Source organism: Coccinella septempunctata, chromosome 2, assembly GCF_907165205.1.
Source record: "Coccinella septempunctata chromosome 2, icCocSept1.1, whole genome shotgun sequence".
In the NCBI taxonomy this organism is placed as follows: Eukaryota; Metazoa; Arthropoda; class Insecta; order Coleoptera; family Coccinellidae; genus Coccinella; species Coccinella septempunctata.
Genome location: NC_058190.1, coordinates 32998975 through 33013779, shown reverse-complemented (window position 1 = coordinate 33013779; position 14805 = coordinate 32998975). Strand labels below are relative to the sequence as shown.

The window sequence follows — 14805 nt, the reverse complement described above, 5'->3', positions numbered from 1 at the left end:
CCATCTGCGTGCACTTCGGCCCGTGAATTGATTGTGAATGTAGCTTAAATCCCGAATATCCCTCTTCGGCTCCCCAACTATATGATAATCTTCATCTTCAGGTCGTGAAGGTATAAGTGTAGGAATTGAGGAATTTGTCTTTGGGAAGCATCGATTATTTGGTTAAAAAACACCAGTCGGGCACTATAGTCCACGCAAGAAAGATTCTTATCTTTAACCTTTATCGGGAATAACAATAGTAAGAAACTTAAGAATCAAAAATTAGAATCATTCCAAGTTCATCCGTTCATAATCCAGGAACCACGATTTTCCGTGAATCGGAGTTATAGATCCGTCACCGATAGAGGTGAAGATACCTTCGAGGAGAAGTGGAAGATCTCTGGTTTTAAATTAAGTTGTTAGAGTCGGTACCGGCTTGAATTGTTCATCGAAGCAAGACAGGATTTATGGTGAGTTATTATGGATTTCATGAAGGCATTCGCTGCATAATGCTGCCATTGGCGTCAATGTACCATGAGAGTTCAGTGATAGACCAGATTGATATGATATACCCTACATTGTTTTCAGCATCATCTCATCTGTCAATAGTAAAAATCATAAATGAAAAATGCCAGTTATATGTAGAAACTGACAAAGCTTTAACAAGAAACCGATAGAGCCCAACACTATTATAATTTTGGAGCCCAACCCCCATTTCAAAGTTTAGCTGCCACATCAAAGAATTGGTGATTTTCTTTGGAATTTAGCAGTATTGGATTTCATTAACTTAATCAAGTTGAAAAATTGATGATGGTAAATTTATTTTATGATCTACTTGGCTATTTCCATCAGTTTGCAGCATTCACTACAAAGTTTCGGCCAGCATTCGCTAGACGTATTCAGGAATTCTTTTGTCATTAATTGAAGAAGTTACTCAGTCACTCATCATTTGGAAGATAATTGTTTCAAACATTTCTCACTTAGATTAAAACCTACAGGGTTTCGTTATTCAGATGGTGACTTTTAAGTCGATTCATGCAATACCCTCTTAGAAAAATCCATCACTAAATTTTCGTATCTGAATAATAACAATACAAGAAAAATAATCATAACAAAAACTACAACATATTGAGATTTCAGATTCCTGCTTAAAAATCAGTCTATACTATTTAAATATGTGAATCTGGCAGGACATGGATGGCTGATGAGGTCCATCGCCTTCGATCCATAGCCCAATCCCCAATTTTTTTTTCTCAATAGTCAAAAGCAATTTTTTATATGAAACTTGCTTTTATAATAATAATAATAATGTCGCCTTTATTAGAATGAAATCATAAGATACACTCTGATGATGTTAGGGACCCAACTGAAGCGAAGTTTAGTCTATGACTACTCTTACACTTAACTCCAGAGAGGCCCCAAAAAAAAAATTACATTGATAATGGTCCAAACCATAGTAATACAACATGTAACAAGACCAGAAAAAAAAACAAATCATATGTGAAAACTTAACACTTATAGAAAGCAAAAGCAAAAAAATAGAATATGATAAAATAAACATCACTGAATCTGTCTCTGGAATAATATAGATCTCAAACGTGCCCTAAACTGTGAATACGAAGTTGAATGCAAATCCAAGTTGACAGCATTGAAAATTTTTGCAGCACCGTAAGAGAATATCATATGTTTATGATAATCTGTTGATTTCAGCAAGTCCATATATACATAATTTTGATCTACGAGCCTCTATGGATACATATAGCATTTTTTTTAAGAATGTTGTATTCATAATTGTCTTTTCCAGAATTTTTGCATAAAATTTTTTCCTCCTTTTATTTTGCGATGTTCGTATAAACACAATCCCTCATTTGAAAAATTTATTGAAAACGAAATTCTAGCACAGTTTTTGGTATGATTGGGAACAAAAATCAAATTTCGTTTAATAACTTGAAAATCATTAATAAAAACAAACATGGTATTAATATTTATACATAATTTTTTGTTTCATTCACTGCCAATTTATAGCCAAACATTGTCTAATTCATTCGACTAATGAACCCAATTTAAACTTTGGTTATGTTGAATACAGAATAATTACGATATTATCAGAACCAAGAACCATACCAATAATCATAACACTATTTACACTGGAACTGAAAATGGTACAATTTGGGAGAAAAATATTCTGAAAATTTGAAGGAAAAATTGATTTTAAATTCTCCTCCTTCACTATTCAATTCATGATTGAGCCTTATTTCCTTAAAACCTAAATTATGCATGAGACTTATTAAGCTTATAATAGATTATCCTTATCTAACGTGGTTCTCTCTTAGGATTACGTTGGCAGAATAGTGATGTTTAAATACGTCTCCATGGAATAATGATAACTCCTCTCTGATAAAAATGCACTAGGAAAGGCTGTATATAATTACTAATGAGTAAAGGAGAAAAGCACATAGGGACGTTTCTTTTTCTGACCGGAATCAAGAAATCCTTCTTTTTTCCTTTTCATATAGTTTTACTGCTTGAATTTAGAAGTCTCACCGTCACCTACGTGTCTTGTAATAACAGTTGAATGTGACCAGGCCTTAAAGTAATAAATTATTGACACGGGTTTGTATTCTCAGGTTCCACCTGATATTCAACGGATTATTGTTAGAAATTAAGCTGAAAATTAAAAACCTTCCTCCTGGAGCTTATGCCATTCATCATATGATTATTTGGAAGTATTCTCAGTGGACGGTGGCATTTTGGATAATTAAACCTCACGATAATCATGAACTTTATGAGTTGTGGTAGATAAGACCTTGAAAAAGCTTCTCATCCTCTTTTTATTCTGAAACGAAAATTTGTATTCTTGGTGCTGCCACTGAACAGTCATTACTATCTACGAACAAAAATTGGTGTTCAAAATGACGATGAAATTTTTTTGTCTTTAATTAAAAAATAAGACAATTCCTCGTGAGAACAAAGTTATGGTATGAGTTGTGGCTCAAATTTACGTAATAAAAGTTAAACTAATTCAGTTTAGTTTCAGAATAAATGATTAAATAGAAAATGTATGGGCTACGCTTTACGGACTGTATAGCAATCAAATTGTCGCATTTTTAAATCTTATCATTCGTATCACATTCAAGGATGCAGGACGTTTCGAGTAAAAAAAAAATATTAAGAGAGAAAAAATTGCCTAGCCTTGAAGATGAAAAAGATTCGCTAGTGTGATAAACATTTCATTTCATTTTCTAGGAACATTTAAATTTGAATATACAATGAGTACCTAACCATTTATTCATGAGAAGTATACAGGGTGTTTGGAAGTTGAGTAGTATGGAAATTATTGAAAAGTGATGATTTTTTGCTTCATGTTGTGCCTCATTAAATAGCATTTTTCCCTATATTGAACGATTAATGGGATTTCTGCTGTTTTAAGAAAAAAATTGTTGTTGCAAAAAAGTTTGATTTTTTTTATTCACGAAATAAATAGCAAAAAGATTTGATTTCTTTTGAACAGCGTTTTCATCAGTTGTTTTAAAATGCGAATAAAGATGAAAAATGAAAAAGTGAATGGTTTTCGAATGTTTTTGAAAGCTTCTCATTACTCGATAAATAAAGGGCAACAATAAGCCAACAACATCAGCTTTCAACCATTTCAATATAAGTACTCACCCTCCGAAAACCCTGTAGAATTATTAAATAAAATGTGTTAACGATACTGCCAATTTACCAGTGGCGGCTCGTGGTCATGAGAGCTGAGGAGGCTAATAGTTTTCGAGGAGTGTTGGAACAAACTCTCATCAGTCAATAAAGTATACTTCTTCAACATAATGAAAAGTTGTCAGTTCTAAGATTAATTTTGAATGCAAGAGGATGCTATATGCTCCTTTTACTTGTTATGCCTTTATGCGGTAAATTTTTCAATTCTGAAAACCCCGTTTTGAACCATGAAGTATATTCTGTTTGATGAGAAAATAGTAAATATGGCCAGCAAAATAATTTTTCCCGTTTGATCGATCCAGTTAACCAATCACATTTATCGTACCAAACAACACTGAAACTTCTATTCTGACGCTTTCGGGAGACTTTAGTGTAATTAAATTTGGTGGAGGTCTTGTAAAGGTTTTAACAACGTGTACAGTTAATTCTCAATATTCAATTCCATTTTATTTTTTGATCCGTATCAGTACTTACCCCTAACGCCCTAACAAAACAACCTATCTTAACAAGAATATATCACAAATTTCCCGAAGTTCCAGTTCTTCACGAAGTCGTTACATTCAAATTGAAAATTGAAATCATAACAACTACCGCCGGACAACGCCCCTACCGTCGGAGATCAAGCGAATATAGTCGAAGAAGAATCGAAAGAATCAATGGAGAACAGGGGAGCTGAGCCTCCTCTAGTACATTTTACGGGCAAATATGGTACAGTAAGTCAGCTGAATTCTTGTTCGGTTTGTATGCGAGTCCAGAGAACGTATGCGTGAGTTTCACTATCAACGGAGGCAGCAGGCCCAACAGCCTCCGTCCGAATAGGCAGTTCAGTACTAGGTACTAGGAAATATTCACATTCGACGCGGCGGACGCGTACTCAGCCGGAGGATTGTATGATTGTTATGCTGGATTTTTATGAGCGGAGGACCGAAAAATGAACTAATTTTTATCTGAATATCTAGTTCAGGTGTTCGGAAAATTTATATAGAAATTACTTTCTGAAAATGAGGACATGCCCGAAGTGAATGTATTTTAGCTTTAAGCTTTATGAGGAGGCTTAGCCTCCCTTGCCTCCTCTGACGAGCCGCCCTTGCAATTTACAGTGTAGGAGCCATTTCTCAAGATTATATTTTTGGACCTATATAGAAAAATATCTGTTTCGATTTACATAGCCACACTTTTTTAGCATTAAATGATGTTATAGTCTTCCATTTTTTTATTATATCAAGTAATGTGATGAACAAAAGTACACAACCATCTCTTCCTCTTTAAAAATTTTATTGTGGGATAGGTATATTGGATGAATAAAGTGTACCTAATCGATAAAAAATTTCTAAGAAAAAAGTTCTTGATGCGGATTCTGAAGCATAATATCAACAAATTTGAAGGAAAATTTTAAAACTTAGAAAACTACGATAAACTTCAGAATTATTCTAGAATCTAGAATTATACATATTTTAAAAAATCTAACCTTTCAGTTGAAAGTGGTTTAAGAAATCTAATCAAAGCCAGTCACAAGTTTCTGAATAAATAGATTTTGCCTGTTATCTTCAGAATGCAAATGCACTAGTATACGAAGTAATATTTGAATTATCGAATGAGGTGAAAATAATCTAAAACAGATTACATTCATCAAGTGCCTCAAAATCATAAGTGGATATAGGTCCGTTGCACACGAACGAATGATGATGTTATAAATTGCAAAGTGTCAAGCACTCAGTTTTTGTGACTATTGAACAGATATGTCAGCTCAACAGAGGTAAACAAGCAGGTCAGAAATAAACCCAGGAATTGCCCTCTATTAGTCCGAACAGTGTATGTCAGCCTTTAAGCAACCTTTTCTGTTCTTTCACGTACTTTGCCACATCGTGCCGATACCGCCGATGGTTGTTGTAATCTGAAAGTTTTTTCACACAGAGTTATGTCTCAATAAGCGGCGGTCCCTTTGATGTTTCGGAATGATCCGATTTATACTTAGTACAATCAATACCCTTCAGAAATTACTTCGCGTTTCTCCTTCTTTCCTATCTTGAGTCGATTTGCCAGTCATTCGAGAAGAAGATAATTGAGACCAGTGGTAACAAAGGAGCGATTATTTCTTCATTACACGATAGTGCGGTTTTTACCATTTACGAGAAAAACCAGAGTTATATTTTTACTTTCAGACCTATAAGAATTTCCGAATGAAATATTTCACGCTTCAATGTCTAGCGAATCGATTTGGCGTTACAGTGTTTGCCATATTGATCAGATGTCAGATATGGAATTCTTGACCTTTCGGATTATCATGCCTTTGAAATTAATCAATTAATTATTTTCAGGCGTTTTTCTTGAGGTTATCAATGTTTTTTATAATCAAGAGTTAATTGAGAAATTTATGAATTATACTGCGCACTTATTTTTCTGGTGCGATATCTATGAGATATTGTATTTTAATTCTGTGAAATGGATTTTAATTTCTTGAAGCCAAGACACTCTATTCCCTCAGTTCTCACATAATTTTATAAGAACAATTATGAACAATTTAAATAACCCAAGAGCCAAAAACTACTTGTGTAGTAGCAATTTTTCATTTGATAAGGAATAATTGCTAACACATAATTTATCCTTCCAAAATCTGGCATTATGTTTAATTCATTTATTCAACTCTATTCATGTTCATGAATTTTCAGCTTGGTTGCACTTCAAATGAGCAATGGTGTGGTCTTGTGTTCAATCGCGAATTCTACAATTGCGACAATCTAAACGTCTTGAGAATCAAAAATTCAATAAGAAATAAGTACTTATGTATGTATTTGATGATATTTGAATTGTTCATTTTTTTTTGTGAAAACCACCAGCGAATGAGAAGAACAGAAACATTTTCATGACATACAGTCCCTGGCCAGTTTATTAGACGCACTGAGGATTTTTTTATATTTACTGGTATTGCCCGAGGAAAAAGCAGAATATTTGAATTTCATTTCCACAGAATGTCAGTTTTATCTACGACTCTCATTAAATTGTTCTATTTGGCATTTATTTTTGATGTTGTAGTATTAGTACTTAAGTATGAATCAGTACTATGTCTTCCAGTGGACGTCTTGCATTCTGCAGGTTCGGACGTTATTTCGATAATCCACATATGAAATCATCATCCTCGAATGCAGCAAACCGAACAATTCTGCATTGACAGTATGAAGCTCTCATAGCTACACAGGGTGGCTCAGCAAAATATTAGAATTTCATGTTTAATCATCAATAAATCAATATTTTTTATTCAATTTAATAATTCAATATTGAGATTTTGCATCGAATCAATGCGTCTAATAATATGGCCAGGGACTGTATGTAGTAATTAAGCACTTCTTTCAGAACAAATACTAATGAGTTAATATTTTACCTGGATTTATTGTATTAACTATTGAGCTGTTATATATCTATCTCCTCAGTAGATATTTTTTATTCGTAGATATACCTATTCGGTAGAATGCAGATACACTTCTTTGGCAAATGCGCTTCTTATGAAAAGGAATATAAATTTAGACATAAGCAAAAAAACAAAAGTCGTCTTCGATCTGTCTTCACGTCGTTTCGAAGAGCATAACCAGAATAGAAAAGGCTTGAATAACGAAGCGGCTGTAATGTTTCGATTCTGTCGTTTTTCGAAACTAGTATCCTGTTCAGAAAAAGTTGCCTTTAGGAGTCCTATAAATATGACGCAATTTTGCTACCTCAAAGTTCCCAAATTGATTTTGATGCCAATGTTTAAAACAGTAGGTACATACTGTTATGAGTTTTCCCAATATAATATTGTTTAGTTTAGTTAGTTATTCAATGAGTATTGAAACTAGAAGAAATTTTTTTTTTTAATTTATGAGAAATTTATTCATCCTAGATGCTGTGTTAGGAAATTTTCGATGGCATGGAAACATAAAAAACAATAGAGGATAGTCAGTCAGAATTATTTTGAGAAGTCACTCCTTGAAGAAATAGAAGTTACGATTCTGTTGGTGGAAATAAAAAGTTAAAATATAAATAAAATTTGAATTCAACGGATCGTAACAAAATGGCGCCCAACGTGGGGTAATTTGAGCAATACAAGAAATGATGAATATTTTAAGAAATTTGATGAGCATTCTAAGAAACTGTATGAACAATTCAAGAAATTGGATGAACAATTTGAGAAATTTGGTCAAAATGGTACGCAAATAGAAAGAGAAATCAAAGAATGTGCAGAGAGAATGGAAAGAAGAAAAGAAACAAATACAATATCACTGGAACAAACAGCAGAGAGACGAAATCAGGAGGAATTAGATTTTACAGAACATTATATTCGAAAAGAGGTAAAGGAACAACTGGAGGATGACATAAATGAAATGACGGAGAATGATGAAACACAAAATGAAACATCAGAAAGAGTCATGCACAAAGAAAATTCTACGTCAGAAATAATCAATTTGGGGAACAACAACAAACGGGATTACTATGGAAAAATAATAGATGAAGAAGAAAGATATAAAAGAAATTGAAATATCTCCAAGAAAAGAAAATGGGAAAGTATCATCCAAAGAGTCAGAGGAAAAGTGAAACAGATTGGAGAGAAATATGTGAAGAAGATGGAGAGAGAGAAAAGGAGAAAACATGTTAGGTTCATGAAGGAAGACTTAGATTGTAGTTGATGAACTTTTTTGTGTGTGGAATTTAGCTTGAAAAATTTGAAATGTTTATTCCCAAAATTTTTAATTTGAGGAATAAATATGTTAATTTTTGGATTTTGTTATGGTTTGAGTTTTCCCAATATAATATTGTTTAGTTTAGTTTGTTCTATTAGTATTAGGAACTAGAAGAAATTCTTCTCAATTTTTAAGAAATTTATTCATCATACATGCTGTGTTAGGAAATTTTGGATGGCATGGAAACATAAAAATAATAGAGGATAGTCAGAGAGAATTATTTTGATCCTTGAATAGAATAATTGAAATAATTTGCTTTTTATAAGTTACGATTCTGTTGGTGGAAATAAAAAGTTAAAATATAAATGAAATTTGAATTCAACGGATAGTAACAGTAGGATCTATCGACTTATTGTTTTAGTAGACAAAATATGGTGTAGAATGTCGGATGTGGGATATTTTTCGGTAATTCCAGATGTTTTTTATATTATCTTTTTTTGTTTTCGAAAAAATTCGTTGTCAATTAGGCTGTGGAATTTCGAAGGTTTATATTTTGTGTCTGTTCGAATCACTTAGCTTCAAACGCATTAGTCGAAGAGTGAAAAATAGGTGAGCATACCAATGACATTATATTCTTTAACGTAGTTTTCCATATGGAAACTGTTTAAGATTTCCTATAGCCGATTCAACAAAATCTGAAAAGCTAGATAATTTCATCAAATTTAAAAGATTATCAAAAATGTTATTTCGAAAGCAAATCGTAACGTTGAGGCACTGAATATCATCCTTCAAAACTCCGAAGCAGATTCAAAATATAGGTGAAATTATGTAACCAATGTTGCCAAAACACTTATGAAAATAGCAATGAACGTTAGGAAGATGAAATTGAAGAAAGTTAATGCTATTATATACAGCCTTCTGTGAGATTGTGGTGAAATTCCCTTCCAAATAAAATCCCTTACAAGCAAAACAAACCATTTATGCGATGAATTCGTGTTCAAGTTCGAACACCTTGTATATTTCATTCTTTCTGCAATCCTCCGAATATTTGATTTGCTATAGGTACATATTTCACATTGCTAATACATACCGCGATTCACGCAACACTGGGAAGTAAGAGAGGTCATATTTTTTCCTTTTCAGAAAATACGTAGGATACAACAGTTTCAGGAATAAAAAGAAAATAACATGTCTACATTCAATAAAAACATGTGTGGGTATGTGTGAACCTGCCCTATTCTTCAACTTGTTTTATACCAATACCGAGAACTTGGACCATATGGCTAGAATAACAAAATATCCATTGTTTCCGTGCAGACGTAACATCAGGTCGTAATAAAGCTATTTCATTTCGGAATACCTGAAACACAAAGAATAGAGGGACTACTTATGCGGATTTATACTGAAGAGCGGAAACTACATTGACGTATTTTTCAGTCCAGTGGACATTGACAGATGTTAGCACTTTAGTCTCGAGAAGGATATCTCAAAGACTTTTCTTTTTGGGTTCACCTTCATCCATCATTAGGGGGATTTTGGGATTAGTTCTGGTCAGATAGGCGTCGGCCTGGCATATACCGAACATGTATATTGAATGGCGGAAACGGTTGAAGGGCGAGGAATCGGGTTACTAAGAAAATAATGCTCTCCGACATCTATTTGTTTGGGATGTTGCTACCGAAGCTGAAGATTTATTCGAGCAGTGCGGTTCTTATTTGAAGTATTGCTCGTCAAAAGAACATGTGTAAGTTAAACAAACATGTACGAGGATATATTGAAAAATTCTTAGCCTACAATAGCACCAATCAAATTTCAATGTCAACATATTCTCCTCTTAATTGGATACATTTATTACAGCGAACTTGCAATGTCTCTAGAACTTTCAAAAAATATGTTTCTTCTTGCTCTGCAAACCAGACCCCCACAGCTTTTATAACCTCCACTTTGGAAGAAAATTTACGACCTTTTAAACTTTTTTTCAGTAGGGGAAAGAGATGATAGTCGGATGGAGCCAAATCTGGTGAATAAGGGGGGTGTTATAGTGATTCAAACCCTAAATCGCGAATTTTGCATAGCAAACAAAACACCTTTGGATAGCTTTCCGCGTCTTTTCTCTTCAATTTTTTTCCGTAGAGTGGTCAGTAATTTCGAATAGTAATTTCCGGTTACTGTTCTACCCTTATCCAAAAAATCGATCGTGAGTACTCCATGGCAATCCCAAAAAACTGAAGCAAGAACTTTTCCAGCAGATTTTTGCACACGAAACTTCTTAGGTCTTGGAGAACCAGAGTGTCGCCATTCTATCGATTGTTGCTATGTTTCTGTATCGTAGAAATGTACCCAAGTCTCATCCATAGTAACAATTCGGTTTAAGAAGTCTACATCGTTTTCAAATCCAGCACAGATCGAACGCGATGCTTCTACCCTTGCACGCTTTTTTCAACATTCTAGCATTTGGGGATCCATTTTGCAGCAATTTTTTTCATGTCCAAATTGACGAGAACTATATGATGAACGCGTTCGTGTAAAATATTCAGTAATTCAGTGCTTCAGATATCTGTTTTAGCCCAATTCGACGGTCTGACAAAAGCATGTCCTGAACTGCATCGATATTTTCGAGGACTGACACAGAAACTGGCCTTCTCGATCATCTTCAATGGAAAATTTACCGCTTTTGAAGTTTGCAGTCCAATTTTTCACGGTCGCATACGTAGGACATTGATCACCAAGGGTATTAAGCATATCTTCGTAAATCTGCTTACCTCTTAACACTTTTAAATACAGGTACTTGATGATGCCTCGATACTCCAATTTTTCGATTTTCACAATTTCGGTGGACATCTTTTTTCTTTTAATTTATTGCATAACTCTGGTTTACTTTCTTGACCTCAAACTTCACACTGACACTTCTAATGAGTTATTGTTCGATGCTATGGTAACGCAATATTTTTTTATGCATGGAACTGGTCTAGGCTAACTAGATATCAATACATCCTCGTATATGATAGGTACCAACACATATTTAATAATTGAAGCTCTACTAACAGAATAACGGTAATCATCATAAATCATATAGTGATTCATTGGAGAAGCCGATTTTCAAATTTTTTATACCACGATAGCCTCTATCTTCCTCTGGAAAGTTACCACAAAACTATCCCACAAGACACAGGGACAGGTTTAACATAGACAAAAATGTTGGATCATCAGTTTGATTCTAAGAATTGCAACATTTCAAAATTAGTATAGAGATCAAATAAAGGGAAGCTGTAGCAAGTAATATCATTGGAATGATTTAAAATTTGCTGTGGCGAGAACTGCAACCTTCTATTTAATCCCATACCTAATAGACATAATTGAGATAACCTACGAAACCTAAACAAACTGGACTCTCTAGCATTCATTTGATAAAACGAGAAGTTTTCATGATAACCCATTACGCTTCTAAAAAAAATGAAGATTTCAAAGATTCTTGAAAGAAATAAATTTAATAATAGTCATAAATAGAAACCTATTAGGAGCGTTGGCGTTATGATTCAATAAATGATACACGTACAAGATAAGGGTGTGTATTAAAATTCCATGATGAAGATTGATTCAGCTGGGAAATTATAAGGCAGCATTCATCTATTACCACTTTTCTACTATCGATATTTTTTTAAACTATCCGATAATTCGAAAAACGTCATTCACTTCATAACGGAACCACTATTTGGGTGTCTTAAGTTGAGATAGTGTTGCTTCTCAAAGTTATTCGGCTCTTCATCATTTGATATCAATAACCTGAACTGGATCAATAAAAATACTCAAACCTCTTTTCTTCCACTATGAACTTCTGCAACAATCTTCGCTCGGCCATATATGGACGTCATGAATGCTGATTTCAGTACGAAACATCACAAGTATCGCATTGAGGACTTAATGGTGCGTAAAAATACGTTCTGCAAGCTTTTACGAAGCGACACCTGGTGATGAAAGAAGTTGAAAATCAAGTTTGTGGTTGGAAAAAAAGACATCAATGGAAGACTCAGATTTCCCGTCAGATCTTGTTACTGAACTTCACACGTCTTGTCGGATTAAGTGGCCGTTTCATCGTGAATTTTTATTGGCCAAATATGTGGAAACCACAACCTGAACTATGGGCTTAAGAGAACGTGATTAACGTGAATGAATAACAAATTAATTGCCAATCGCGAGCGGAACTCTGCTATTCCTGAAAAATCCCGTATAATCTGCTATTAGAAATACACAACGTATCAGATAATTGGTATAGATGTAAAAAAATTTCTTGTATCTAGATAAAATTCGTTTGGGATATTACGTCACCAAATTATTTCTTACTCATTTATACGTATTTGTCCGCTATTATAAAACTTTCCAGGATTATTTTTAAGAGCAGCAATCACTCCAAATGTGAATATTACCATCAAGTATTGTTGAATACTCACTGATATCACCCAGACTAAAAAAATAAGTATCATCAAATCTTCAAATCTGTTTATAATTTGGACTTTTACGAGGATATATTGAAAAATTCTCTGTCTACTATAAAACCAAACAAATTTTCAATGTCAAAATATTTTATTACTCAACATATTCTCCTTTTAATTGGATACATTTATTACAGCGAACCTGCAACGTCCCTAGACCTTTAAAAAAATGTTTCTTCTCTCTCTGCAAACCAGACCTCCATAGCTTTTATTACCTTACGACCTTTTAAACTCTTTTTTAGTTGCGGAGAGAGATGATAGTCGGATGGAGACAAATGTGGTAAATAAAGAGGGTGTTCTACTAATTCAAACCTTAAATCACGAATTTTTGCATGGCAACATGAGATTTGTGTGCAGGGGCGTTGTCCTGCAAAAACAAAACACATTTGGATAGCTTTCCGCGTCTTTTCTCTTCAATGTTTTCCCGTAGAGTGGTCAGTATTGTCGAATAGTAATTTCCGGATATTGTTCTACCCTTATCCAAAATATCAATCATGATTACTCCATGGCAATCCCAAAAAACTGAAGCAAGAACTTTTCCAGTAGATTTTTGGACACGAAACTTCTTTGGTCTTGAAGAACCATTGTCGCCATTCCATCGATTGTTGCTTTATTTCTGGATCATAGAAATGTACCCAAGTCTCCTCCATAGTAACAATTATGTATCAGAAGTCTACATCGTTTTCAAATCGAGCACAGATCGAACACGATGCTTCTACCCTTGCACGCTTTTGGCTTTTGGTCAACATTCAAACATTTTGGGATCCATTTTGCACCAATTTTTCTTATGTCCAAATTGACGTGAACTATATGATGAACGCTTTCGTATGAAATATTCAGAGCTTCAGATACTTGTCTTAGCCCAATTCGACGGTCTGATAAAATCCATGAACTGCATAGATATTTTCGGGGACTGACACAGAAACTGGCCTTCCCGATCGGTCACCATCCCTGGAAAATTTACCTCTTTTGAATCTTGTGCTACGCCGATGATACTGTGCTAATAGCTGAGGATGAAGATGACCTGCAGAGACTACTGCACCAGTTTAATATAACCGCGAAAAAATTCAATATGAAAATATCAGCAGAAAAAACAAAATCAGTAGTAATCTCTAAAGAACCAACAAGATGCAAATTAGAAATTGATGGCCAGATGATAGAACAAGTGATGTCGGTTAAATATTTGGGAATCAAGTTAACATACAACAACGATATAGAAGAGGAAGTGAGAGAACAGACAATGAAAGCCAACAGAATAGCAGGTTGTTTGAATGATACGATATGGAGGAATAAGCACATAAGAACGGAAACAAAATCTAGAATATACAAATCTGTTGTTAGACCAGTTATGACCTACACCGCCGAGACGAGACCACAAACAAGTAGAACTCAAAGATACCTGGAAACAAGCGAGATGAAAACACTGAGAAAGATTGCAGGAAAAACATTGTGGGACAGAGAAACAAATGAAAGCATAAGACGCATATGCGAGGTTGACAATGTTAACACTTGGGTAAAGAACAGAAAACGGGAATGGAACCAACACATAAACAGGATGACGGAACAGCGGATAGTAAAGATAGCCCGAGATAAGTCGCCGGGAGGTCGAAGAAGTATAGGACGCCCGCGAAAACGATGGAACGACGACTTGTGACGACATTGCATTAAAGAAAAACAGGCAGAAATGCTTATATATAAAGAAGAAGAAGAATCTTGCAGTCCGATTTTTCTAGGTCGCATGCGAATGACCCTTTTAAAAACTGTAAATACAGGTACTTGATGATGGCTCGATAGGTACTCCAATTTTTCGATTTTCACAATTTTGGTGGACATCTTCTTTCTTTTATTTATTGCGTAACTCTGGTTTACTTTTTTCACCTCAAACTTCACACTGACACTTCTAATGACTCAATGAGTTATTGTTCGTTGCTATGGTATCAAAGGCTCCAAGGCCTTTGATTTCTCTTCAT

General features: G+C 34.3%; 1 protein-coding gene across 1 annotated transcript; it reads left to right on the top strand.

Annotated features, from left to right (window-relative positions):
• Window positions 1-13907: 13907 nt before the first annotated feature.
• LOC123307137 lies at window positions 13908-14489 on the top strand. Its single transcript, XM_044889355.1, has one exon. It carries the CDS (start codon window positions 13908-13910, stop codon window positions 14487-14489), a length of 582 nt encoding a protein of 193 aa, XP_044745290.1.
• Window positions 14490-14805: the final 316 nt, after the last annotated feature.